General features: G+C 58.3%; 1 protein-coding gene across 3 annotated transcripts; it reads left to right on the top strand.

The window, feature by feature from the left end:
* The first annotated feature begins 51 nt into the window (after nt 1-51).
* On the top strand, nt 52-24,132 carry LOC111160624 (CLK4 associating serine/arginine rich protein). Of its 3 annotated transcripts, XM_022523841.1 has the most exons (21): nt 52-98; nt 1,091-1,218; nt 9,167-9,264; nt 9,798-9,899; nt 10,112-10,191; nt 12,287-12,371; nt 13,578-13,726; nt 14,593-14,689; nt 15,625-15,703; nt 15,790-15,863; nt 17,163-17,204; nt 18,281-18,496; nt 18,613-18,903; nt 20,381-20,644; nt 20,891-20,930; nt 21,276-21,336; nt 21,600-21,658; nt 21,735-21,781; nt 23,355-23,437; nt 23,732-23,756; nt 23,993-24,132. In XM_022523841.1, exons 2-21 carry the CDS (start codon nt 1,120-1,122, stop codon nt 24,033-24,035), a joined length of 2,034 nt encoding a protein of 677 aa, XP_022379549.1. In that variant the 5' UTR covers nt 52-98; nt 1,091-1,119; the 3' UTR covers nt 24,036-24,132. The 3 variants fall into 3 exon arrangements, 2 of the variants coding, with proteins under 2 accessions (XP_022379549.1, XP_022379550.1); XR_002641498.1 differs by lacking the exon at nt 52-98 and having other exon boundaries at nt 434-1,218; nt 20,891-20,934; nt 23,993-24,087; XM_022523842.1 differs by lacking the exons at nt 52-98; nt 9,798-9,899 and having other exon boundaries at nt 464-1,218; nt 9,167-9,193; nt 10,125-10,191.
* Nucleotides 24,133-24,174: the final 42 nt, after the last annotated feature.

Here is a 24,174-nt window from a genome sequence, read left to right as displayed (position 1 = left end):
GCGCGCTTCGCCACGTTCCGCCCCTCCCCTTCGCCTCCTACTTCCGCTTCCGGTGCGGGCCGCGCGCGAGCGCAGCGGTGGGAGGCGGCGACGAGCCGGTGAGTGCAAGCAGCGGGCCCAGACCTTCCTGGCTTTCGGGCGGGCGTCAGCACAGCTTCGCCGTAGCCTCGGCCTTTCCCCGAGCTGCTTTGAGCCTCTGCGGAGCCCCAGCCCCGAGGGCCGCTGGCCCCGCAACCCCTCCGGCCTGCGGCGCGTTAGGCCGTGCGCCCCTGCCCCCGCGGTGGGCCCAAACTCGCCGCATCGGACCCAGCCGCTTACCACAGGGCCCGCCCCCTTGTCAAAACCCTTAGCCCGAACCTCGAGGCCCACACCCGGCCCGGGATCCCAGTCCAAACCCCAGGGCTCCGCCCCTGTCCGCAAGCCTTGCCCCTGAGCACAGCCCACCCCCTCCTGTCTTGCCAGCTCCGCCTCCCTGATTCTCTACTCGGTTTCTCACCGCACCATCCCCCCCCCGCCCCCGCCATTCAGATTTCTCTGATCTTTATTTACAGCACCTCCCCATGTTCCCCCAGCTCCCCCAAGCATTGTCGTCTTCCGTCCACGCCCTTCACCTGCCCTCCATCTCCACCCTCCCCCCATTCCTCCTCCTCCGCCCCATACCACTGCTCTGTTCCCTTCACTTGCATTCGTTCCTTACCCACACGGGTATCCCCAGTTCCGCTCTTCTCCCTGACTTGAACTACAGCCCCACCTGCTTAGGACCTGCCTCGGGACCTTACTTCACTCACTCACTCCTAACATTCCAAAAGCTTTCATCCTTGAGTCTAGTGCCCTGAATCCAGGACACTCCTTTCCCAGGGATACTCCTCACTCCAGAATATCCTGGGTGGGGGTGGGTTTCAGAAGCCCAAGGTACTGGATCAGAGTTGTCAGGAATACGCTTCGGCATTTGGCACACAGTTCTTCAGCCTCACTTCCCTTCCCTGAAGCTGGTGTTCGGGATGGGCTCTGTCACCAGCTTAGTTAGGTGACTTTGATTCTGCCTATATGGTTTTTACAACCCATCTGACACTCCCCTCTCATCCCCCAGGTTGAGGCCCCCAGCTTGGCCTCACCACGATGTGGCACGAGGCTCGGAAGCATGAGCGGAAGCTTCGAGGCATGATGGTTGACTACAAGAAGAGGGCAGAGCGGCGGCGGGAGTACTATGAAAAGATCGTGAGTAACTGGCCTTGATCTGGGGTGGGACCTTCCCTGGAGGTCATCCTGGTGGGGTTTGGGCTTGGAAACATGCCCAGACAAGAGCCCAGCTTTCCTCAGGAGAGTATTCAGTTCTTGAGCATACCCATGGGTAAAAACCAGAGGCATTCTCTTGGTTCTAGGCTACTGTCTTGTTTGGTGTGGCCTCAGAGTACAGAGCTGGTGTTAGCAGGAAGGAGGGAAGTTTTGTAACAGAGCAGTCCAGATAGAAGACTGACCGCCTCCTGAAGGTTGTCTGTCTTCCTGTTGTATTTGCAGTGCCCAGAAAAGCTTAGCTGTTCTTGAGGTTTGGCTTGGCACCGTGTTGGAGTGCCATCAGTATTCATTTAAGGGGACTGTGACCACTTTCCTTTCCTCTTTGATGCTTCAGTTGCTTTTAGAGAGAAGACCATACTCCATCCTGTGACCTAAAAGGCCCTTGTTGACCTGACCACTACCAGCCTCTCAGTGTCATCCTTGGGTAGCTCCCTTGGCCCTTTTTCCCCATCCCTGTCACCATAGGGCATTGTGCCTGTCATGTCTCCCCTCACCTCTTTAACTCCTACTTGAGACCTCAGCTGGAAATGGCACTAGTGTACCAGGTTCAATTTTCTTGCTAGATGGTATTAATATAGGTGTTCCTATTTACTGCTGTATCACTGCTTTGGCCTCCTACCTGATCTCCTGGCCTTCATTCCTGCCCCTCTCCAATCCGTCCTCTTCAGCAGGGCTAGGGAGGTTTTTTCTAAAGCACAAGGCTGACCCTGTCCTTTCCTTGCTCTGAACTCCTCCATGGCTCCCTAATGCCCTCAATAGAAAGCCCAGGCTCTTCAACACATCCTTCAAGCCTCGACGTGGTCTGGCTTTTTGCACTGCACACACACGCACTACTCACCCCTCCCCCGCATCTAGCCTCCTTGTTATCTAGAGTGACTTTCTCTAATGCAAAAGATGGATAAAGAGTATGAGTTTAGCTCTCAGAATTACATAGGCACAGGGCCTTTGCGTGAGCTCTTCCCATACCTGGGTAACTACGACTGCTCATCTCAGTCAGATCTCAGTCCTCAAGGAAGTCTTCCGTCATCCCCCATACTCAGTCAGGTGTCCCATATAAATGCCATTACAGCTCCCTGTTCTTCTCCTTTGGAATTTAATACACATATATCTAGTTCTTTAAGACTGGGGACTAGTATTCAGGTCATCTTTGCATCCTAAGCTTGGGGCCAACAAATACATTTTGAAAGAGTAAATGAGTAAACTAATAGTGTAGTAGCGGTTACCGTTTTAATTGCTCCTTCCAGGCACCTGGCTCTGTGAGAAGAGTTTTAGATGCGTGGTTTCTTGGAATCCCGAGAGTCCCCAGTGAAACAGAGGCTGCTATTACTATAGGAAACGAATCTCTGAGAGCATCTCACTTGCCCTCTGTCACCTAGAAAGGAACCACTGGGCTCAAGGCGAGCCCCACTCTGGTGGTGTTGAGAAAACTGTACCATGACCGTGAGGGCAGGGCCCGGGTCCGGGCCCGTCCTAGTTGAGGCCCCAGCGTGGGCCAGGGAAACAGTGTCTAGGAGGAAAGGGCTGCCGTGAGCTATAATGAGGGCTCATGGTGAGCTGGACCCAGTGCCCACTTCTTTGGGACTTCGGAGGCCTTCGAGCGGCCTTGAGAGGTTGTGACTGGTCTCCGTGTTAATGATGGTGCTGAGGAAATCGGCCAGTGGTACTGAGCATTTATGTGTTGACCGTTCTGTGCCAGGTGCTTGCCAGGCGTTTACTCTTCACCACAGCCTCACGGCAGCCTTGGGTGTGGTTCTTATTGACGTCCGTTTTACAGATGAGCGAACTGAGGCTCGGAAAGTCCTGGTCTGCAGTCATGTAGCAAGAGAGCATAGCCGGCATTCTCACCCAGACTCTCTGAACCCTGACCTCTTCTGGCACTTCACCTGGGCTTTCTGTTGCAAAAACAGAAGTTCTGAAAGTTGCAGTGACTTGTCCAAAGTGACACAGGCTGGAGGCAAAATAGTAAAATGCTTCAGTCCTCAGAGTTTGAGTCCTAGGGCTCTTTGTTCAAATTCCAGCTCTTCTGCTTACGTACAGTGTGACCTTGGGGGAGTGACTGTGTGCCAGAGCCCGTTTCCTTTTTTGCATGTGAAATGATGTATCCCGAAGAGTCAGGTTTGGCTGGGGAGATAAAAGTTTCTTTCTTTTCCCCCTGAAGGCCCTGAAATAGCTGGCTCTGCTCAAGGACCATTTTGTTGTTTGGCTGAACGTGGGCTCCCTTACTTGTGTTGGAGGGCTAAGAGGGCTGCTCAGACTCCAGCCACTGTCTCTGCCTTCCATCCAAGTGCTCATGCCAGTTTTTGTTTTTGGTTTTTGTTTTCTTAAGATTTTATTTATTTATTTGACAGAGAGACAGCAAGAGAGGGAACACAAGTAGAGGGAGTGAGAGGGGGAGAAGCAGGCTTCCCGCTGAGTAGGAGGCTAGATGTGGGGCTCAATCCCAGGACTCTGGGATCATGTCCTGAGCCGAAGGCAGACACTTGACAACTGAACCACCCAGGCGCCCCTCATGCCGGATTTAAGAAAGTTTCTAGATGTTTGCATCTAACACTTCCACTCATCCCACTGGCCAGAAAGTGGTCCCAGGCTCACGTATGGGTACAAAGGCGCCTGAGAGGCATAGGCTTTATCCTGGGTGGCCTTGTGCCACACATATCAGGAGCGTGTTACTGTTGAGGGAGGGGAAATAGAGGTTGGTTGCCAGCTCCTGGTCTGCCTTAGATGGTGGGGGCTGCGCGCCTCCCTCGCAGGGCGGCTCGATGAGATGGGGCACATCCAACCTCAGCGTAGGCCTGTCCGGGGTGACTTGCTCTGTGAATGCTGGCTCTGGTTGCCACTGAAGTTCTTCGTACCGGGTAAAGCGGGAATCTGTGTGGTGTGGAGGAAAGAGGGCTGGAGCTGGGGCACTCTGGCTCTTGTTCTTGGTAGCTGGGAGCCCCCTGAGCTTTATTTTCCCCCTCGGGACAGTGGTGATCATGAGCCCCTCTCACTGGATGACAGGGAGGACTGTCAAGAACAAGAGCGGTGTCTGTGGGGCGCTGTGTGGTGTGGGCCCGTGCAAGCCGCCGCTGTCCCCGTGCAGGCGCGTGAGCAGCATGCAGAGCGGAGCTGTCAGGCTGCTGGCAGTGGCTGAAGGCTGCTTTGAGGAGGGGATGGGGTGGCTCACATGGGCCTCGTCGTCGTCTTGACGGGAGAGGAGGCTGTGGGGCGAGCGTTGGAGAAGCCGAGGTAGTTCAGGGCAGGCTGAATGGGTGGTCCGCACAAGGCTGGCTTCCCTCCTCCTGATTTGTCCTTGGTGCCAGCTCTCTCCCCTGGCTAAGCCTGGTTCTGTCGTTGCCCTTGTCAACTTTCTTCTTTAATCAGTGGTTTGGATAAAGAAACAATTTCCTGTTGATAAGAAAATGGGCAGTAAATAGTTCTCAGTTCAAGCCTGTCCTCGAGAAAACCCCAGGCTGACCCACCCCCCCCACCCCCACCACTGCCCAGCCTGAGTCAGGCATTCCCCTGGGCTCTCCCATCGCAGCACTGCCCACTCTGGGTCGTCACTATCCAGGGTGGGGGGGGGGTCTGTTCCCAGCCCTGGACTGTGAGCGCTGAGAGTAGGGCTGGGGCTGTGTCCGTCACTGCCGTGGCCCTAGCATGGGGCCTAGCATGTGGGTGCCTGTTTATCAGTCAAATGAATGAATGAAAGAGTCTGTGAACTCCCCTGACTCCGTCTGATCCTGGAGGCAGGATAGGCCAGTGGTTAAGAGCGGACTTCGGGTGTCGCAGAGGTATTTGTACACCCCGTGTTCCCTGCCCTGTTACTCAAACTAGCCAAGATGGGGAAACAACCTAACTGCTCATCGACTGAAGGAAGGGGCAGACGAGGTGGTTTGTCTGTACTGTGGGATATTGTTCAGCCTCGGAAAAAGGTATCCTGTCACATGCTGCCACGTGGAGGAGCAGTGGAGACATCATGCCCAGTGATGGCATGGCACCAAAAAAAAAAAAAAATGATGATGCAAGATACTGCATATAGGAGGTATCTGAAGTAGTCGTGCCCTTAGGAACAGGAAATAGAAGGGTGGTTGCTGGGGTGGGGGAGGAGAAAAGGGTAGTCCTTCACTGGCTGTGGAGTTTCAGTTTTGCAAGACGGAGAAGTTCTAGAAATCGGCCGCCCGGCAGGGTGCATGTACCTTGATGCGACCCTATGGTACCCTTAGCAGTGGCGAACGTATGGGGTGCCTGGGGGGCTTAGGCGGTCCGTTGAACATCTGCTTTCAGCTCAGGTCGTGATCCCGGGGTCCTGGGTTCGAACCCCGCGTGGGGCTCCCTGCTTAGCAGGGAATCTGCTCCTGCCTCTGCCCATGCTCTATTAGATAATCAAATAAAATCTATTTCTTTCTTTATTTATTTGACAGAGAGAGAGACTGTGAGAGGGAACACAAGCAGGGGAGTGGGAGAGAGAGAAGCAGGCTTCCCGCTGAGCAGGGAGCCTGATGCAGGGGGCTCGATCACAGGACCCTGGGATCATGACCTGAGCCAAAGACAGACCTTTAACAACTGAGCCACGCAGGCGCCCTTAAATAAGATCTTTTTCAAAAAAAAGTAGTTAACATAGTAGATTTTCTATCATATACCTTTCACCAAAGTTAAAAAAAAAATTACTGAAAATAAACAAACAATGGATTCCTATGGGGGTCAGGCCCATTTGGGTTCAAATCCTAATGGTGTGTGTTGCTGGCCAAGCAAGTGGGCCACACTGCTCAGTTTCCTCTTCAGGAACACTGATCACCTTTGTCCTGTGCTTGAGAAGTTTGAGAAAATTTACAAAAAAACAGGTCAGGGCCTGGCTTTTAGGACAGTTCATTGGCTTTTCCAGAATCTTCCAGCAGAGCTAGGCCCTGGACATGGATTTTTACTCCTAGCCTGATATGTTTTCCTTCCTGCAGTTGCTGGCACGGCCAGTGGTTTCCCTGTACCAGGCAGTGTCCGTATTGCAAGAAATGTCCCCCGATAGCCGTGGAACCTAGGCATTGGGCCGCCGCGGCCCCAGGGGCCTGAGGGAGTCTTGGCCAAGGGCTGTTCATGGGGCTGAGGGAGGGAAGTGAGGTGTGGGACAAGCAGTTGGATTCCCACAGCACCGCCCCTGCTGGACCCTGTGGCCTTGGGCGGATCCTCCTCAGCTGAGTGGGAACAGCCCAGGGCCTGGTGAGTGCGGGAGGGACACGGCGTTAGCTGTGGTCCTCTGTGCCTGTCCTCTTCTCTTTGCTGGTGGGTGGGGGAGGCATTGAGGACGTGTGGGGTTTTGGCAACTTGATGCTGGTGTGTTTGGGGCGGGGCTCAGGCTCCTCATCTGTCAGGGTTCATTCTCTCTTCCCTTCAGCCCGTGTTCCCGAGCGCCTGCTATGGGGCGGGTCTGCTCCAGGCACGGGGGGTACAGTGGTGAGCAGAGAGCGGCGATCCCTGTCTGTGGAAGTTATATTCTAGGGTGAGGGATGACGGATAAATGAATGGAAGATGGGAAATGGGGTGGTGGCGGGTGTTGTGAAGAGAGCAGGTGGGGTTAAGGAGAGATTGGGAGTAAGTATGGGCTTGTGCAGGGAGCTACTTAAGAGTTGGTGAGGAAGGTTCTAGAAAGAGATCTGAAATAAGCCAGAGGGCAGCCACCTGCCTGAGCTTTGCAGGCCAGGGGAGGAGTGAGCACAGAGGTTCCGAGTGGAGCATGAGTGCAGTGGCCCTGGAGTGGCGTGGAGGCCGGTGCTCCTGGGGCAGAGCTGGGAGAGAGGAGTCAGAGAGCGATGCGGCCTGACAGGTTTTAGCAGAAACCCCCCTGCCCAGGCCCTGTGTGGGAGATGAACTGCGGAGGGCGGGCTGGCAGCAGGGAGCCCAGAGGAGGCTGCCAAATGGCCTGGACGAGAGGACAGGCCGGCCGGACTAGGGCGTGGGGAGGAGGCCCTGGACCCCGGGGAGGCCTTGCCTGCGGCTTGGCCAGCTTTCAGTGGACGGCAGCAGTCCCTGTGGCTTTTGTGGGTTCCTCTGATGTGGCCCGCAGCAGGAGCCCAGCCAGGGTCTGGGACTCAGAAAGCTCAGCCGTGGGAGCACTGGTGGTGGATTTCATCCATTTCTGACGCGCCTGGAATTGTGAGCTGCACGCAAGGGCTTGGGCTGGAGGAGCATAGACTCAGGGAACATTGTCCTCTATGTTGGGGCCTTCTTAGCAGCTTTATTTTTTTTAAAGATTTTATTTATTGGGGCGCCTGGGTGGCTCAGTTGGTGGCTGCCTTTGGCTCGGGTCATAATTCCAGGGTCCTGGGATGGAGTCCCGCATAGGGCTCTCTGCTCAGCAGAGATCCTGGTTCTCCCTCCCCCTCTGCTTACTTGTGCTCTCTCTCTCTCTCTCTCTGCCAAATAAATAAATAATATCTTTAAAAAAAAAAGATTTTAGGGGTGCCTGGGTGGCTCAGTGGGTTAAAGCCTCTGCCTTCGGCTCAGGTCATGGTCCCGGGGTCCTGGGATCGAGCCCCGCATCGGGCTCTCTGCTCAGCAGGGAGCCTGCTTCCTCCTCTCTCTGCCTGCCTCTCTGCCTACTTATGATCTCTGTCTGTCAAATAAATAAATAAAATCTTAAAAAAAAAAGATTTTATTTATTTATTTGACAGAGAAACCACAAGTAGACAGAGAGGCAGGTAGAGAGAGTGGGAAGCAGGCTCCCTGCTGAGCAGAGAGCCTGATGCGGGGCTCGATCCCAGGATGAGATCATGACCTGAGTGGAAGGCAGAGGCTCAGCCACTGAGCCACCCAGGCGCCCCTCTTAACAGCTTTATTGAGATATCGTTCACCTAATGTATGATTCTGGGGTTTTCAGAATATTCACAGCATGTGCATCCATCACCACAGCCCAATTTTAGAAAATTTCCATAACCCTAAAAAGAACTCCATTCCCATTAGCAGTCAGTCCCCCCAACTTTCCAGCCCTGGCCAGGCACTCATCCCTCTACTTTCTGTCTCTCTGGATTTGCCTGTTCTGGACGATTCTCAGAAATGGAGTCATACAGCACGGGGCCCTCTGTGACTGACTGCTTTCACTGAGAACCATTTCCATGGTCCGTCCCTGTTGTAGCATGTGTCAGTTCCTCACTTCTTGTTATTGACAAGGTTCCGGGGTCTAAAACTGGCTCGTTTGGGTCATCGGCCATCCATTGATGGCCACGTGATTGTTTCCATCTTTCAGCCATGGTGAGTCGTGCTGCTTGAGTATCCGAGTACAAGTATTTGAATATCTGTTTTCGGTTCTGGCGGGTGTATCCCTAGGAGTGGAATTGCTGGGTCTTAGGGTGGTTCTTTGTTTAACCATTGAAGAACTCAGCTTCTTCACGTTCCTGTCAACACTGTTAACGTCTGTCCTTTTCGGTTTTTGCTGTCCTTTTCGGTTTTTGCTGTCCTCGTGAGTGTGAAGTGGTGTCTCGTGGTTCCCGTTGGCATTTCTCTGATCGTTAATGATCCTGATCATCTTAAAATGTGCTCACGTGGGCCCGGTGTTTTAGAGGCTGGGCTAAGCCAGAGGGCTCACGCGTGGCTCCGAATGAGTGACTTGGGGTTGGGGTGAGGAGGTGAAGATTTGGGGGATCATATTTTGGGGGCAGAAGATCTTGGTACGGCTGTACAGAAGGTTGGGCCAGAGCTCAGAGCCTTTCTGCACCATCTCAAGGTCCCCCGTTCCTAGAGCTGAGGTGGCCCCAGTGAGTGTGGCCACCCCCCTGCAGGTTAGTTTACCTCTGAGGCCCAGCCCACTTGACAGTCAGTGGTCAGCTCGCTGCTGAGCTGGGTTGAGCTCCAGGGCTGGAGCTCAGCGTGGTGGTGACATCTACCTTGTCTCTTCCCGCAGAAGAAGGACCCAGCGCAGTTCCTGCAGGTGCACGGCCGAGCATGCAAGGTGCACCTGGACTCCGCAGTCGCCCTGGCCGCCGAGAGCCCCGTCAACATGTGAGGCCAAGAAGAAGGCCGGGATGGTGTCTGTGTCTCAGGGTTGGAGGCCAGGAGGGGCTGGGGTGTGGAGAGCCGTGTGGGGACTCGGGCAAGGAAGGCTTGACCTGCGTGAGGAGCTGACAGTGGTCAGGGAGGGCGGGCAGGGGTCGGGATGCAGCGTGCACGGGTGCTCAGGGGACTTAGATGGGAGCGGGCGGGGCTGGGACCGCAGGCCCAGATGAGGTGGCAAGTGTGTTGGCAGAGGGGATGCTTCGGGGTGACCAGGGCTTAGCAAGTGGCCCTGGGATCTGGTTTGAGTTTCCCACTTCTGCTTGGTTCTGAGAAATAGGGCCCCAAGTTTCCTGTTCAGGCCAGGAGCCTGAATGTGGACTCAGGGGGATTAGTGACATAAGAAACTGAGAAGTCAAGGGTGAGGTTGGGGCCCATGGCCTGGAAAATCACAGGGAACTGAGGGCCGGGCTCCCAAGCTTGGGGTGACAGGGAACAGGTGTGGGCACTGGGGAACTTCAACTCCTTGCTCCCCATTTCAGGATGCCCTGGCAGGGGGACACCAACAACATGATTGACCGCTTCGATGTCCGCGCCCACCTTGATCACATCCCCGACTACACGCCCCCGCTGCTTACCACCATGTAAGAGCCCCTCTAATCCTTGCCAGGCAGCCTGAGCTGCCTGCTGCCCGCCCCTTTTCCCAAGCCTTTGCTTGTCTATCCCCTTCCTGGGAAGGAGGTGTGTCAGCGGGGGGCCTCCCAGCCTGAGCCAGGCTCCTCCTCCCCCACTCCTGCTGGCTTGCGGTGGGGCCTCCCCTTTTCCTCTGATCTCAAGACCTTGACATCCCCACAAGCTCCCCAGAACAGGAGTCAGATGAGCGGAAATGTAACTACGAGCGCTACCGAGGCCTGGTGCAGAACGACTTCGCTGGCAGTGAGTGAGCTGGGGCGTGGCGAGTGGGTTGGGCGTCCGTGGATGTGGGGAGACCGCTTTTACTCCAGTGCTTTCTCCTACGGGACCTGGGGTTTGCTCCCCGCTCTTTTCCTCTCAGGCCTCCATCTCTGGACCAGTACAGGTGTGTCTCCTGAGTGAGATGGTCCTGCGGAGGTCACTTCCGTATCCCACACCCTCTGCCTCTCTGGCCTTTTGTCCTAAAAAGTTAGGGAAGATAGCAGGAACACACTCTTTCCCTCTGCATGTTTCCCCCAGCCTGTTTGGGTCAGAATGTCATTTCTGAAGAGGAAATTTCTTTTAGGAATTGTTCAGGAATATTTAGAGTTTGGCAGTGTGCCAAGCGTTTGTACGGGTTAGTGTTCTCTGAGCCGTCACCGTGTTGCTTCGCAAATGAGAAAACGGAGGCTCACAGTTTTCCCCACTCTGGGCTTGCCCAGGGAGTTTCAGAACCTGACAGACCTGGACCTTTTTGTCGGTGTTAAATATCTCGTCACATCTGCACAGCCTCTAGTGGTCGCACCCATTTTATGGATGGGGGCATTGAGGCTCAGGAGTTGGTGGGAACATCGTGTCTGAGGATCTGGGATTCTCACCCCACCCTTAACCACTGCTGCCTCCTGATGGACAGCTCCGAGCTTTAGCTCAGTCCTGAGAACTGAGACTTCCCTTCCCAGGGTTTCCCTGTTGAGTCAAAGAGAAGATGGGCCACATGAGGCCCTTAGCCTGGTGGGTCTCGCTGTCCTCCCAGAGAAGGGTGGTCATGATGGTTTCTGTCCCCCGGGATGGTTGTAAAGGTCCGGCGAGAGGGCGCGTGAATCTCCGGCCCTGAGCCTGGCACGGTCAGCCATTTGCAGTTCCCGCGTCTCTCTGTTTCGAAGATGACTGTCTTGGCATCTCTGATACCACAGCGTGCCAAAATCCTAGCAACCAGCCAGGTGTTAGAATCAGGGAAGTTTGTCGTCTTTGCTATCGGTGCTGTTCTTGCCTTCACCCAGGCCTACAGGGGTTCTTGGCCACGGAGCCAGGGGTTTCCTAAGTTCCGTCTGACTCCGCATTCGTTCCTTGCCGCCGCTTCTGAGCGCCTGTGGTGTGATGGGCTCCCCCCTTCCCGGGGTCGGTGGGCTCACTGGGGAGAGGGCAGCTGCCACACAGTCACCAGCATGGCTGGCGATCGCAGACTGAGGTGGCGTTCTCACAGATGGTGGGCTCTTCTCTGAGGTGCTTGACGGAGGCTGGGGTCGGGGAAAGAGTGGGGAGGCGCTCTTGTGAGGAGAGGGGGGCCGCAGAAGAGGCCGGTGGGAGGATGGGCACAGGCAGCCTGTGGGGCTGGAGCAGGGAGAAAGAGGCAGCTGGTGTGAGACGGGCCAGCTGGGCCCTCTCCCAGGCTCTGTATGCCCCGGCCGGAGTTGTGGGGGGTGTAGGGGGTGCTGCGGGAGCAAGGCACGGTGCTCCCCGCCCAGCCCCTCAGCCTGACTTCACAGATGGAAAAGCCGAGACCCGCAGAGGGAAGGGGACTTGCCCGAGGCCCCGCGGCCAGTCAGGCCCATGCGTTTCATTGCAGGGAAGATCAGGGAAGGCTCGGATACAGCGTCGAGCTCCCCATGTTAGATTGTGGGTAAACGAGAGCCCAGATGGCTTCAAACACGTGTAGTTTAATCTGAGTCACAGAGAGGCCTGTGGTGGAGGGGCCCCTGCAGTCCCGGTGACATCCGGCGCTCAGGAGAAGTTTGCAGGTCTGAAGCGTCTGACCAGAGGCCTCCCTTACGGGGTTAATAGTCGTGTTGCTCCTGTGCCAAGAGCTCGCTCTTCCAGGGCTCCCCGTTTACAGAAAGGAAACAAGCCAGAGAGAACTTACCTGCTCCCCGGCCCCCCCCGCCCCCGCCAGTCACCGAGGCCGTGCGGAGGGTCCTCCTGTGGTTGCTGTGTCCTCCGCACGCCGTCTGTAGTGCTGTGCCCGCCAGTGACTCTGCGCCTGGCTGAACTGGGGTTGTATCTGCCCTCCTACCCCTCACTGCCTTCTTGTGTCACTGCCTCCGCCCCCACTCTGACCCCCCTGCCTCTCCCCTTGCTGCAGTCTCGGAGGAGCAGTGTCTGTACCAGATCTACATTGACGAGCTGTACGGAGGCCTCCAGAGACCCAGTGAGGATGAGAAGAAGAAGTGAGTTGACGTCTGGGGGCATGAGGGCATAGGGGGAGGCAGGGGGACAGTGAGCCCCGCCAGGGCACAGCCTCCTCCAGCTTATCCACCTCAGCTTTCCCATAGTCCGGACCAGCGTGTGGTCCATAGTAGGTGCTCACTTAATAAACACTTAGAGGAGGAAGTGGTGGCCGAGGGAGAGGATTTCCCAAGAAGCCTCTGCGTTGCATTTCTAGCTTGGGGTACGGTAGGAGGTGAAGTTGGTCGAGCCAGCCCTGGGGTGACCCAGGCCCGGGTTTGCATCCTGCCTGTGAGGACCCCCTTGCTGAGCTGCAGTGTGGCTAGCTGGCAACCCCCATTCCAGCAGTGGATGGAACTTGTGGGTCGCCTGTCCTATGCCCGCCCTGCGTGGGCTCATCTGCAGGCGGCGTCACTCTGGAGAGGGGGCGTCTCAGGGCTGTGTCCCTGGAGGAATAGCAGTGGGGGGGTGACAGGCCTGTAGGTGGAGCCGCCTCTGGCTCAGCGAGGTCCCTGGTGGGCAGTCTCCTTTCTCTCTTTGTTCCTTCTGCCGGGGTGGCCCTGTCCTCCTCTGGGGCGGTGCTCAGCCCTCCTGTCCGTAGTAGTGCTGGAACATGACTGCTTCCCTCCTGCTGCCCAGCCTTCCCCTTTGTGAGCCTGAGCTCTTGTTGCCCTCCTTCATCTGGGGTTTGCACGGATGCCGTGGAAGCTTCTCGATGACTGATGCCTACCCGTGAGCCCACTTTCAGGACGAGGCTGGCACTTGAGGGACGTCTGGGAACGTTGACTAAATTAATTTAGCCACATGCGTGCCTGAGGCCGCTCGTCTGTTCTGGGCAAAGCTGGGCCGTACTGTTACCCAGGATAATTCTGTGTCTTGCCCTCTTGAGCTCAGTCTGCCAGGGGAAGAGATCTGTCCCCGGACGGTCATGACTCCATGTGGGTGCGGCTAAGGAGCTCAGGATGATGCTTGACCCTGCCTAGGGGGACAGCTTCCTGGAGACCCTGGAGCTGGAGCTTAGAGGAAGATGGAGGGGCCAGTGCGAGGCAGGTGCAGAAGGCTCTAGGCGGAGGGAGAGCATGTGTGAGGGGCCGGGGCAAGGGCGACCTCGAGAGGCTAGAGCTCGGGGAGTCCATGTGCTCTCAAGTCTTGGCTCTGGGCTGCATCCTCCCTGGGGCCCTCCTGGCTCATGGGCTCCCCCGCCCCAGGCTGGCGGAGAAGAAGGCCTCCATTGGCTACACCTATGAAGACAGCACCGTGGCCGAGGTAGAGAAGGCGGCGGAGAAGCCGGAGGAGGAGGAGTCACCAGCCGAGGAGGAGAGCAACTCGGACGAAGATGAGGTCATCCCCGACATCGGTGGGGTCCCCTCTCTGCCCTCCCCAACCCCGCAGTCCCTGGGCAGCGTTTTCGTGTCTCGTTCCTCACCCTCTGTGGGGCGCCCCAAACTGACGAGCCCCGTCTCTCCCGTCCCTGCTCTGGGGCACTCCAGCCTCTGCCGTCCTCCCGGTCCTCACTCGTGTGCTCCTCTGTGCCGGCCTCCCTCTCTGTATCTCTCCTCTCTCATTTCTAGGATACTGCTCTTATGATATTGTCCCCACCTGGGTTCTGTCTCCGTTCTCTTCTGCTTGGGTCAGCCTTTCTGTCTTCCTCTTTTTCTGTCTCCTCTGGAGAGCAAGTGTTCATTCAGTTGCAGAATCATCCCCCCCGCACTGCCATTCTCCCCCCACCCAAATACCCACGGCTCCAGCCATCCTCCTGTCTTCCCCGCCTCCTGTCAGCCCACTGCTGCTTATCACACATCTGGAAGGTGTCCATTCCGCCTTCCACTTACTCATAGTGCATCTAGGTCCTGAACACCTGTGACCACCCCCCCCACCTCCTGCCCACCCTCACCCGCCCCTCAATCTGTCCCCATCCGCACATCGTACATCGCTCAGTCCACTGGTCTTGCCTGTCCATCCTGATGCTCACTTGGGCCCTCATTCGTCACATCTTCTCTGCCCCCACCCCCCCCCCCCACCGCCCCTGCTGTTGGTCGTGCTCCCCTCCGGCCAAGCCCCGTGCCAGCCCGGGGATTCCAAGATGAGCTGACTCGTTCCCTGCCTGTAGAGGCCTCCAGTCTCGTGGGCATCTCCCCTGTGCCCCCATCTCCCGGGGCGCTGCCCCTTCTCCCTGGTCCTCTCGCTCGGCTTTGGCCTCTGACAGCATTTCTCTTGGTGCAGACGTGGAGGTGGATGTGGACGAACTGAACCAGGAACAGGTGGCGGATCTCAACAAGCAGGCCACCACCTACGGCATGGCCGACGGCGACTTCGTCAGGTGAGGCCTGCCGGCTGGCGCTCCTCCACGCTCAGGGCCTGGCGTCTGTCGTTAACCCTGCTGTGGACGGCCGCCTCCCTCCTCAGCACGAGTGCTTCACACACACGGGCGCCTGAGCTCCTGGGATGGGTGCTGAGCACCAGGCTTTGCCTCTGCACAAACAGGCTGAGCCCAGCTCCATGTGTCTGTCCTGTGGCCCTCTGACCCCTAAGAGTTCCCGGGGCTCCTGGGCCTGGTGGACAGCACCCCCTGGTGGAGAGGAGGCTCCATTCACCGGCCCATTCCCTGGGCCTACCTTGTGCAGATCCTATACAGCCGCCCCAGCGGACAGGGTGTCCAGTGTGAATCTGGAGGATCCCATCTGAACCCAGAACCCTCCATGAGGGCCCTGGCACTAGGGCAGCCGGAGTCCTTACCTCGGCCACGAGGTGCTGTCTGTTCCTCTGCTCAGCCCGCACGCTCTGCCCCCGCAGCTCTGCCTCTGTGCCTCCTCCCTCCTGAGCCTCCTCTCTGCCCTCAGACTTCCCCACCGCTGCCTGCCGCGGTGGCTCTGCTGGCATCTGTGTTGCTTCTTCCCTGTGGTTTCTCCTCAGTCCCCTGACCTTCTCGTGGCAAGCTGCAGCTCCACCCGTCCCCTGGTCCTCCTTCCCCCATCTGCAGTGTATCTTCCCGGCCAGGTGTTCAGTGTTTAACTTACTATTTGTCATGTTGCCTGGGTCGTTATCTTCTTCCAGAACGTAGGCCCACGAGGGCCAGGATTTTTGTTTTCAGTAATGAATCCCCAGTCCGCACAGTAGCGCCTGCATGCAGTAGCTGCTCAGTAGTAGCACTGAACGAAGGAGAGACCCCAGGATGGCATGGGATCTCTGCCTTCCGGCGACAGTTCTGCCTGTGGCCTGCTCCCTGTCCGTTGTGACCACCCCCTTCCTCTACAGGATGCTCCGGAAAGACAAGGAGGAGGCAGAGGCTATCAAGCATGCCAAGGCCCTTGAGGAAGAGAAGGCCATGTACTCGGTGAGGGCTGGGCCGGCGTGGGGAGTGGGGCGAGTGTGGCTCAGGGAGGCACGTCCCTCACCAGCAGGGTGTCCACCCTCCTCCAGGGCCGCCGCTCCCGGCGCCAGCGGAGGGAGTTCCGGGAGAAGCGACTGAGGGGCCGGAAGATCAGCCCACCCAGGTAGAGTGAGCTCTCCCCTCCGCCCCTGCCCTTCCAGCCTCACTCAGGGCCCTGGGGGAGGGGCTGGGGTTCAAGGAGACTCTTTAGGGTTAGGCTTGGACTTGCGAACAGAGTCTTCATGGTAGGGCAGGAAACGGGGAAGGTTTAGGGTAGGGATGGCCTTGTGGACACCCTGCCCTGCCAGCCACTCCCCTCACCCTTCTGGACTTGGACTCTTGCCAGGTGTCCCAGGCACCAGTGGGGAGTTGGTGTGGGGTAGCTGAAGACTAGAGGGCAGAGTCAAGGGGAACAGCCCTGTCCCTGAAGTCCTTCCTGGTTCTCCTCCTGGGCCATGTCCTTGTCAGATTTGGGGCAAGTAACTTCCCTCGAGTTTCAGTTTTCTCTTTTGGAAAAAGCACTGTGATCTCCAAGGATTGGGGCGCACCAGTGTCCACTTTGAGATCTGGAGCAGGTTGGGAGGAGATGGCCTGGTGTGGCACAGAGTCTGCCCAGGTCAAGCGGCCTCCAGACGAGCCTGCCTCTGCCTGTCAGCCCCGGAGGCTGAGTGCAAACTCATGCCTCTTTGCTCCCCCGCCTCCGGGCAGGGAGAGTCCCTGAGGGTAGCTGTGGGCCTTAAGCAGCCTGGTGTGGGGTCCGGGAAAGCTTCACTGGTTGTTGGCATCGTCCTCCTCCTGGTGGGGGTACAGTCAGTGTAGCACATAAAGGTGTGGGCTTGGGGCCGCAGGGCCTGGCTGGGGAGCCCAGCTCTTTGATTTATGAGCTGTGTGACGCTGGGCAAGTGATTCTTCTGTTTTGGGCCTCGGTTTCCTGAGCTCTGAGCTGTGAATGACCCCGGAGAGTTGTCATGAAAAGTGGCTATGTTCATAGAAGTGAAGCGTTCAGTGCCCGGCACGTAGTGAGCATCTGAGACACCGTGGTGCTTCTGGTTTTACCATCGCTCTCATGAACGAGCTGGGATCCAGGTTGCAGGACCAGGGACTTGGAGTGGCAGGAGGGATGCTGCCGTCTGGGGTTTAGAGCCCAAGCAGGACTCAGGCTGCTGGAGTCTCTGTTGCCCAGGGTCGGGAGGGGCCCAGGACATTGTTTGTGGGGTGTGGCCAAGGTCCCTGCTTTGCACAGATCAGAGGTGGGTAGGCAGAGGGATCAAGGCAGGGCCTAAAACCTGGCTAGCAGCCCCCTACTCACAGTGCCCAGTATCTGCCCTTGGGCTCCTTGGTTGGGTGAATGGAACCCACTTGGGTTCTATACCCACTTGGATCCCAAGCCCCTGTTTGTCCTACTCTGCTCTTCTTTCCATAGCTATGCCCGCCGAGACAGCCCCACCTACGATCCCTATAAGCGGTGAGTTCCCAGCGCCCAAGGAGGGGCAGCCAGCAAACCTGGTGGAGGGGCAGGGCTGGGGCGGGGGCAGTGGTTCTCAGCACCCGCTGTCATTTGTGGGTCTGGATCGTTATTCTGATTTCCACAATGTTATTCTGCTTTCCCAGTGTTTTTTTCTTTAAATATGAACCTTATTTTTTTTTTTTCTGAATTAAACAAAATGTAGTCATGTATTAAAAATGACCAAGCGTGGCAAAAAGGTCTGTTAGAGAAATCAGAAGTGTTTTTGATCTAAACTCCCAGAAATAAGCAGCGAGAGACTCTGCACACGAGGGCCCGGCCTCGCACACAGGTGTCTCTGGGCTGTGGGAGTGATGGGGCGTGGGCCTTGAAGAGGGACAGACGTCAGCCTAACCCCGGTACCCTCTTTAGAATGCGGTGGGAGGGACCTGCCTCTCTGGGCTCTTGGGAGGACAGGAGACGAGACAGGTACCTCTGGGTACAAGGTCAGTGCAGGTAGACACTCAATCCGAGGACATGGGTACTTTCTTTTTATAACAACGGGATTGTGCCGCGCTTAACGGTGTAGAATTGCTTGATGGACGTCTATGTTGAAGTGATCCTCCCAGGTTAAATCTGCAGATCTGCTCATCCTTTTTTATTATATATATACTTTTTAAAGATTTAATTATTTATTTAACAGAGAGGCAGAGAGGCAGGCAGAGAGCCAGGGGGGAAGCAGGCTCCCCGCCGAGCAGAGAGCCTGATGCGGGGCTTGATCCCAGGACCCTGAGATCACGACCTAAGCTGAAGGCAGAGGCTTCACCCACTGAGCCACCCAGGCACCCCTGCTCCTTATTCTTTAATAGTTAACACGAAATCAGTACAACTCGTTGTCGCTCTCTTTCTTGCATATTTTGCGGAGGCTCCGTGGCTGAGTTAAGCCCTTGCATAGCTGGGTTCCTTTCTGCCCTTCGGCCAGGTGTGTTGGTGCTGAGTGTCCAACAGTGCTCATTTGTGGGGCTCTGCACCATGCGTGTCAGCCTGTGGACTCCCAGAGAGCCGGGCAGCTGAGTCCTCTCTTCCCTGCTCCGTAGGTCACCCTCTGAGTCCAGCTCCGAGTCCCGCTCCCGTTCCCGCTCCCCGACCCCAGGCCGTGAGGAGAAGATCACGTTCATCACCAGTTTTGGGGGCAGCGATGAGGAGGCAGCTGCGGCCGCAGCGGCAGCAGCCGCATCAGGGGCCACCACAGGGAAGCCCCCCGCACCCCCCCAGCCCGGCGGCCCCGCACCGGGACGTAATGCCAGCGCCCGGTCGGTAACGCTCACGCTGCCTGCCCTACGCCCGGGCCACCATGGGGGGGGACACGGGGCAGTGGGGGGCCCTGGCCCAGGCCCGTGCTGACCGGCCCTCCGTGCCCCGCCTGCAGCCGCCGCTCCTCCTCTTCCTCCTCCTCCTCCTCTTCCGCCTCGAGGACCTCCAGCTCCCGCTCCAGCTCCCGTTCCAGCTCCCGCTCCCGCCGAGGCGGGGGCTACTACCGCTCAGGCCGCCATGCGCGCTCCCGCTCCCGGTCCTGGTCTCGCTCTCGGTCCCGTTCCCGGCGCTATTCGCGCTCCCGGAGCCGTGGCCGGCGGCACTCTGGCGGGGGCTCCCGAGATGGACACCGGTACTCGCGCTCGCCTGCCCGGCGCGGTGGTTATGGGCCCCGGCGCAGAAGCAGGTGTGTGGCGCTGATGTGTGGGGGGTCTGGGGGAGGGCACAGCCCCGGGTCAGTCAGACCTGGCTCTAAGGGAGGGGAATGGGCCACTGCCAGTGTGTGAGGAAGCATTCAGTTTGGAGGGGAGATGTGCCCCCACCCACTCCTCCCATGTGGTGATGAGGGCTGGAGCACAGCTACGTTCTCAGGGGACTGAGCTGGTCCTCCCTCGGGGTGGGGGTGCGCGGTTCCCTGGGGCCAGGTGTAGAGAGGTATGTGGACACTCCAGGGTGTCCTGGGGCTTGTAGTGGGGACCTGGCTGGCCTCCAGGGCTGGGTTGCTCCCTCTGCGGTAGAGAGATGCTGCAGACAGGGTAGGAAGCGAGTTCCCTGAGGAGCGGAGCGGCCTTCCTGGGCTCTCCCTTGGTGGGATCGGAGCTGCCTCATGTCGGTGCGTCTCAGTGGGTGAGCCTGGCTTCAAATCCTGGCCCTGCTCAGAAACTTCCTGGTTGTTCCCGTGTAAAGGAAGGATAGCGTTCCCTTTGTGGAGTCGTTGTGAAGGTGTGACAAGTGATGCACGTGAGTGCTGGGTACAGGGCCTAGTGTTGGGCGGGTGCCACTGCTACCAGCCTTGTCTTTTGTCTTGTGGCCTGCGTCTCAGCGTCAGTTCCTACAGGGCCTGGCAGGTAAAATAAAGGGACCAGGTGGGCCTGGATGGACTGGGGCACACGTGTCCCCTCTAGTCAGGTTGTCGGTTGTGCAGTGGCAGGCCTGGTGTTGTCCTGGCTTGTTTTCTCAAGAGAAGTTGAGAGTCAGTTTTTAAAAGGTAGTTCATTTTGTCAACGTTGCCCACAAATTTGAGTTTTCTAAAAACTTGGTTAGCCCCAGTAGAATGTGTGTGTGGCCTAGACTTGGCTTCCGGCTTGTTCTTTGTAGCCTGACACAGGGCTACCACAGGAGAAAGGCTGGGCACGGGAGGGGGCCTGGCCCCATCTCGAACATCAGCCTGGGGGTGAGCCCTTGCCAAGAAGTGCCCAGCATCCCAAACAGAGAGAAGATGGGACTGCATGTGCCCCAACTGGGTCTCATGGGTCTGTGCTGTAGATGGGTGGAAAGAGTGGGCAAGGGTGTGGTCCCCACTGGACCCCAGCAAGGTGAGGAGTGTGCTGGGGGTGTGAGTGAGGTCACAGCCCCTGGGAGCCTGGAGCTGGGCACTGTGTGTATAAAAGGAGCGCTTGTCAGCCGGGTCACATCCCAGGGGAGCAGGGGAGTGTGTGTCTCCCGAGTGAGAAGCAGGAGCTGTCTCCGGGTGGTTGTATCTGGAGGGTGGGCTCCGTGTAGATACAGATCGAGGCCAGGGAGCAGCCGGGGAGCACATGGGTGGTCACACCCGGAGCTTCCGCAGGGCCCAAGGGGAGGGCTGTAGTTTCTGAGCCAGGCTGGGGGTGTGTGGAGGGGGTCTCCAGCTCCTCATGGCTCCCCACGCCCTGCCATGCCCCCAGGAGCCGCTCCCGCTCCGGGGACCGGTACCGGCGGGGCGGCCGGGGTCCCCGGCACCACAGCAGTAGCCGCAGCCGCAGCAGCTGGTCCCTCAGCCCGTCCCGCAGCCGCAGCCTGAGCCGTAGCCGCAGCCCCAGCCCCAGCCGTAGCCGCAGCCGCAGCCCCAGCCGCAGCCGCAGCCGCAGCCAGAGCCGCTCGCCATCGCCCCCGAGGGAGAAGCTGACCAGGCCGGCAGCGTCCCCCGCTGTGGGCGAGAAGCTGAAAAAGTGAGCTGGGGCAGGGCTGCAGGAAGAGAGCGGGCAGCCTCGGGGAAGGTGGCTGAGCTCTGCTCTGCTCTTGGAAGAGAGCTTGGTCCTGCCTCGGGATGTCTGAGGGGGCATTGCTGTGCCCCTGGGGGGTCTGAGGGGACACGGCCCCGTCCTGAGGGATCCGAGAGGGACATGATCCCTCCCTGTGGGCGGTGGTGAAGTGGCTTGGGGTCTGAGGTGGCAGCCACCCTTTCTTCCTCCCAGGACCGAACCTGCCGCTGGTAAAGAGACAGGAGCTGCCAAAGTCAGTAAGAATTTGGAACTCGCCCGTCTAATTCCCGCCAGCAGCAGTGCCCGAGAGCTGGGCCCGGTGGGCCTGCAGGGGGGACCGGGGGGGGGGCCGGGAGATCCAGCCCTGGGGTTGAAGCGGGCCGGGAATCCTCTGACCTGTGAGGTCTGTGTCCTCCTCACCTCCTCACTGTCCACTGGGGCTCCAGCTGTCCCCAGGCCTCCCAGACGCTTATGGGGGGTGTCTGCAGCCAATTCTTGCTACCCACATGTCCCCGCAAGTCCCAGGTTCTTGGATGAGGTGGGTGGTAGGAGCTCCGGACACCCACCCCCTCTCCCGCCTCTTCTCCCCCTTCCCCAGCCCAAGCTGACACCACAGGAGAAGCTGAAGCTGAGGATGCAGAAAGCGCTGAACAGGCAGTGTATGTCTCCCTGCCTCACCCCGTCCCTGGTCTCCGCGCCTCTGCCCACCAGCCTAGCCTGGGGGCCTCGCCCGCTCCCGGCCAGGCAGGCGTCCGCACAGTGGCACTCTGGGGGGTACTCACTGTGCATGCCCTTCTGGTGCTCCCCTGCTAAGTGCTATGGCCGTCTGGTTGGTCTCTCTGGGTTCAGTCTTGCTGTCTTTGAAGGGGGGGTACTTTTGGGGGTACCCCTCGGCCACCATGACGTTCCTCCTTCCCCACAGTCAAGGCGGATAAGAAGGCAGCCCAGGAGAAGATGATCCAGCAGGAGCATGAGCGGCAGGTAAGGGTGGCAGTGAGGGCTGGGCGTGGGGCCGGGTGCCAGCCTGCCCGCCCTCATGGCCACATCCGCCCAACAGGAGCGGGAAGACGAGCTTCGAGCCATGGCCCGCAAGATCCGCATGAAGTAAGACCATCATGGTTCCCATATCTGGGCCGCAGCCCCCCACTTTTGGACTGCCCTCCTTTCCCCCACCACCTCGCTCCTAGCCCTGCTGCCTGTCCCAGCCCTCATGTGGGAAAAGGTCCGAGTGCCCGTTTGGCCTTGCTAGCCTGCTGGCTTTGGCTGCCATGGCTCCTCCCACTGTGCTGGCCGGGATGCACGGGGCCTTTGCGTTCTCCTCTCTGGCTTCTCTCGTTGAGGGGTCCCCCCCAACCATCCTGTCTGGAGTAGCACCCCACGCCCCGCCATCCTCCCAGCCTGCCGTGTTTTTTTCAGAACGCTGACCTCCACCTGGCATGCCCTGCTTTGTTTCCTTGCTTGTGGGTGATGTCGCCTGAGAGGGGACGAGCGGGCAGGTCAGACTGCGAGGTTGCTGCTGTGCGCCCAGCCCCCAGATCAGAGGTGGTGTTCAGCAGGCCAGCCCCGTGACAGCTTCTACCTGCTCCCCTTCTGTTTTTCGGCTCTTAACTACACAGGGGTCGGGCTTGCATCCTAGACCAGGCAGCCGTGGGGTCCGGTCCCGGCTCTGCCTTTCTGTGACCGTGGGCCCCCAGGGTGGGCACCGGCCCTCTCAGGCCTCACTTCATCCTTTGCAGCCGGGACAGACCTTGGTGACGACCTAGCAGGGTAGCTGGGGCGTGCCTGCTCCGAGAGCGCAGGCCTGTGCAGGGCCGGTGGGCAGAAGTAGAGACCTGAGTGCTCAGTGCTGGCGAGGAGGGCCCATCTGTCAGCAGCACGGCCATGTCTCCAGCGGCTTGCTTGTCAGTCCTCATGAGCTCACGAGCAGCTTCATTCCTCTGAGCCGAGGCTCCTTCCTCTTCCTCTCCTGGGGTCCCTGCTGCCTGGCTTCCTCCGCAGGGCCCCGCATGTTTGCAGGCTGCTGCTTGTCTCATCACTGTGTTCGGCGCACACCCATCATGTGCTGGGCCTCAGGGTGCGGCCTGCCTCCATCAGCTGGGGAAGCAGGGCGCCCCGGGGACTCAGCACTGTGGTCAGTCGGAGCTGGATTCTGAGCCTGCCTCCACTAACCACGAGCTTTTTCGTGTCTGCACCTCAGTTTGCTCTTTTGCTAAATGGGGATGGAATAGTTGTCCCAGCTCACAGGCTGTTGGGTGGATTCAGGTGGATCCAGGTCAGGAAAACACAGGGGGCCCAGTAAATACAGCCCTTGGGGTCACAAGTCCCGGGCATCCTGACAAAGGCCGATGAAGCACTTAGTGGGTCCCTGTGTTTGAGACTACCTGAGTGTGATGGGTGAAGGTTGAACTTTCCAGCTCAGTCCCATGTCTGTTCAGCACTCCTTTCAAAGCGAAGCTGGCTGAGATCTGTCCCACTCTCCCCAGCCGGTATTCCTCTGAGCCCAGTGCTCTCGTGTCCGAGCAAGGACAGCAGCACTGTCTGCCTGCAGCTTTCCTCTGCTACTTGGGCCGGGATGTTGGAAGCACCTGCTCTGGCCAGGCAACCCAGCCGCGCCCTTCAGTTCAGTGTTCTCACGTGCTCACGCCTGCTCCTGGGCTGCCTCCCTTTCCCCCTGCAGGGAGCGGGAACGTAGAGAGAAGGAGCGAGAAGAATGGGAACGCCAGTACAGCCGACAGAGCCGCTCACCCTCCCCCCGTTACAGTGAGTATCCCTACGGCCACTTGGCCAGGAGTGCTAGACTCCGAAATCGGGCTGCAGGAAACCTGGTGCATTTTCCGCCGTGGTTTTCCGTGGGTTAGAATTCTTAAGACACGCGCACCAATGTGATGGCTTAGACGCAGGGAACGGCAGGCTTTAGAAGCAGTGCTCCTTGCGGAGTGGGGCCCTCGGGTGCTGAGGGGAGGGGACTGGCTGGAGGCACAGGTGTCTCCTCAGCCAGAGGCAGCCCCGGGGGCCTGGTCCCTGAGCATTGGCTTTGTTCTCTTAATTTTCCAGGTCGAGAATACAGCTCTTCCCGAAGGTAAGCCAGCAGGCCCAGCTCCCTGGAAGACGACCTTGTCCCTGCCCTGATTCTTCCATCTCCACCCGGCAGCCCTCCTGTTGCACAGGCTGGAGCCTCAACCCTTGTTAATGTCCCTCCCTCTGCAGCACGCTCCCCCATCGCCAACGTCCCAGGGGTCACAAGCTTGTGGGGTGTGTGCATACCATGTGGCTGCTTCCTCCCAGCCCTCACGGGGCCCCTCTTTCTCTCTGCAGGCGCTCAAGGTCCCGATCTCGAAGTCCCCATTATCGACATTAGGCAGAAGTGTGGGGGGCAGGGGGATGGGGGGGGTGAGGGCTCAGGCTGTGATGCTGCTGGTTTGATCTCTAATGAAATAAAATCACTCGTTATTTAATTCCCTTGACCTGGGCTCGGTGTCATCTGTGTGGTCTGGCCA

This window comes from Enhydra lutris, unplaced genomic scaffold (genome assembly GCF_002288905.1).
Source record: "Enhydra lutris kenyoni isolate GAN:26980312 unplaced genomic scaffold, ASM228890v2 scaffoldscaffold77, whole genome shotgun sequence".
NCBI classification, from domain to species: domain Eukaryota; kingdom Metazoa; phylum Chordata; class Mammalia; order Carnivora; family Mustelidae; genus Enhydra; species Enhydra lutris.
This window is presented reverse-complemented; position numbering and strand designations above follow the sequence as displayed.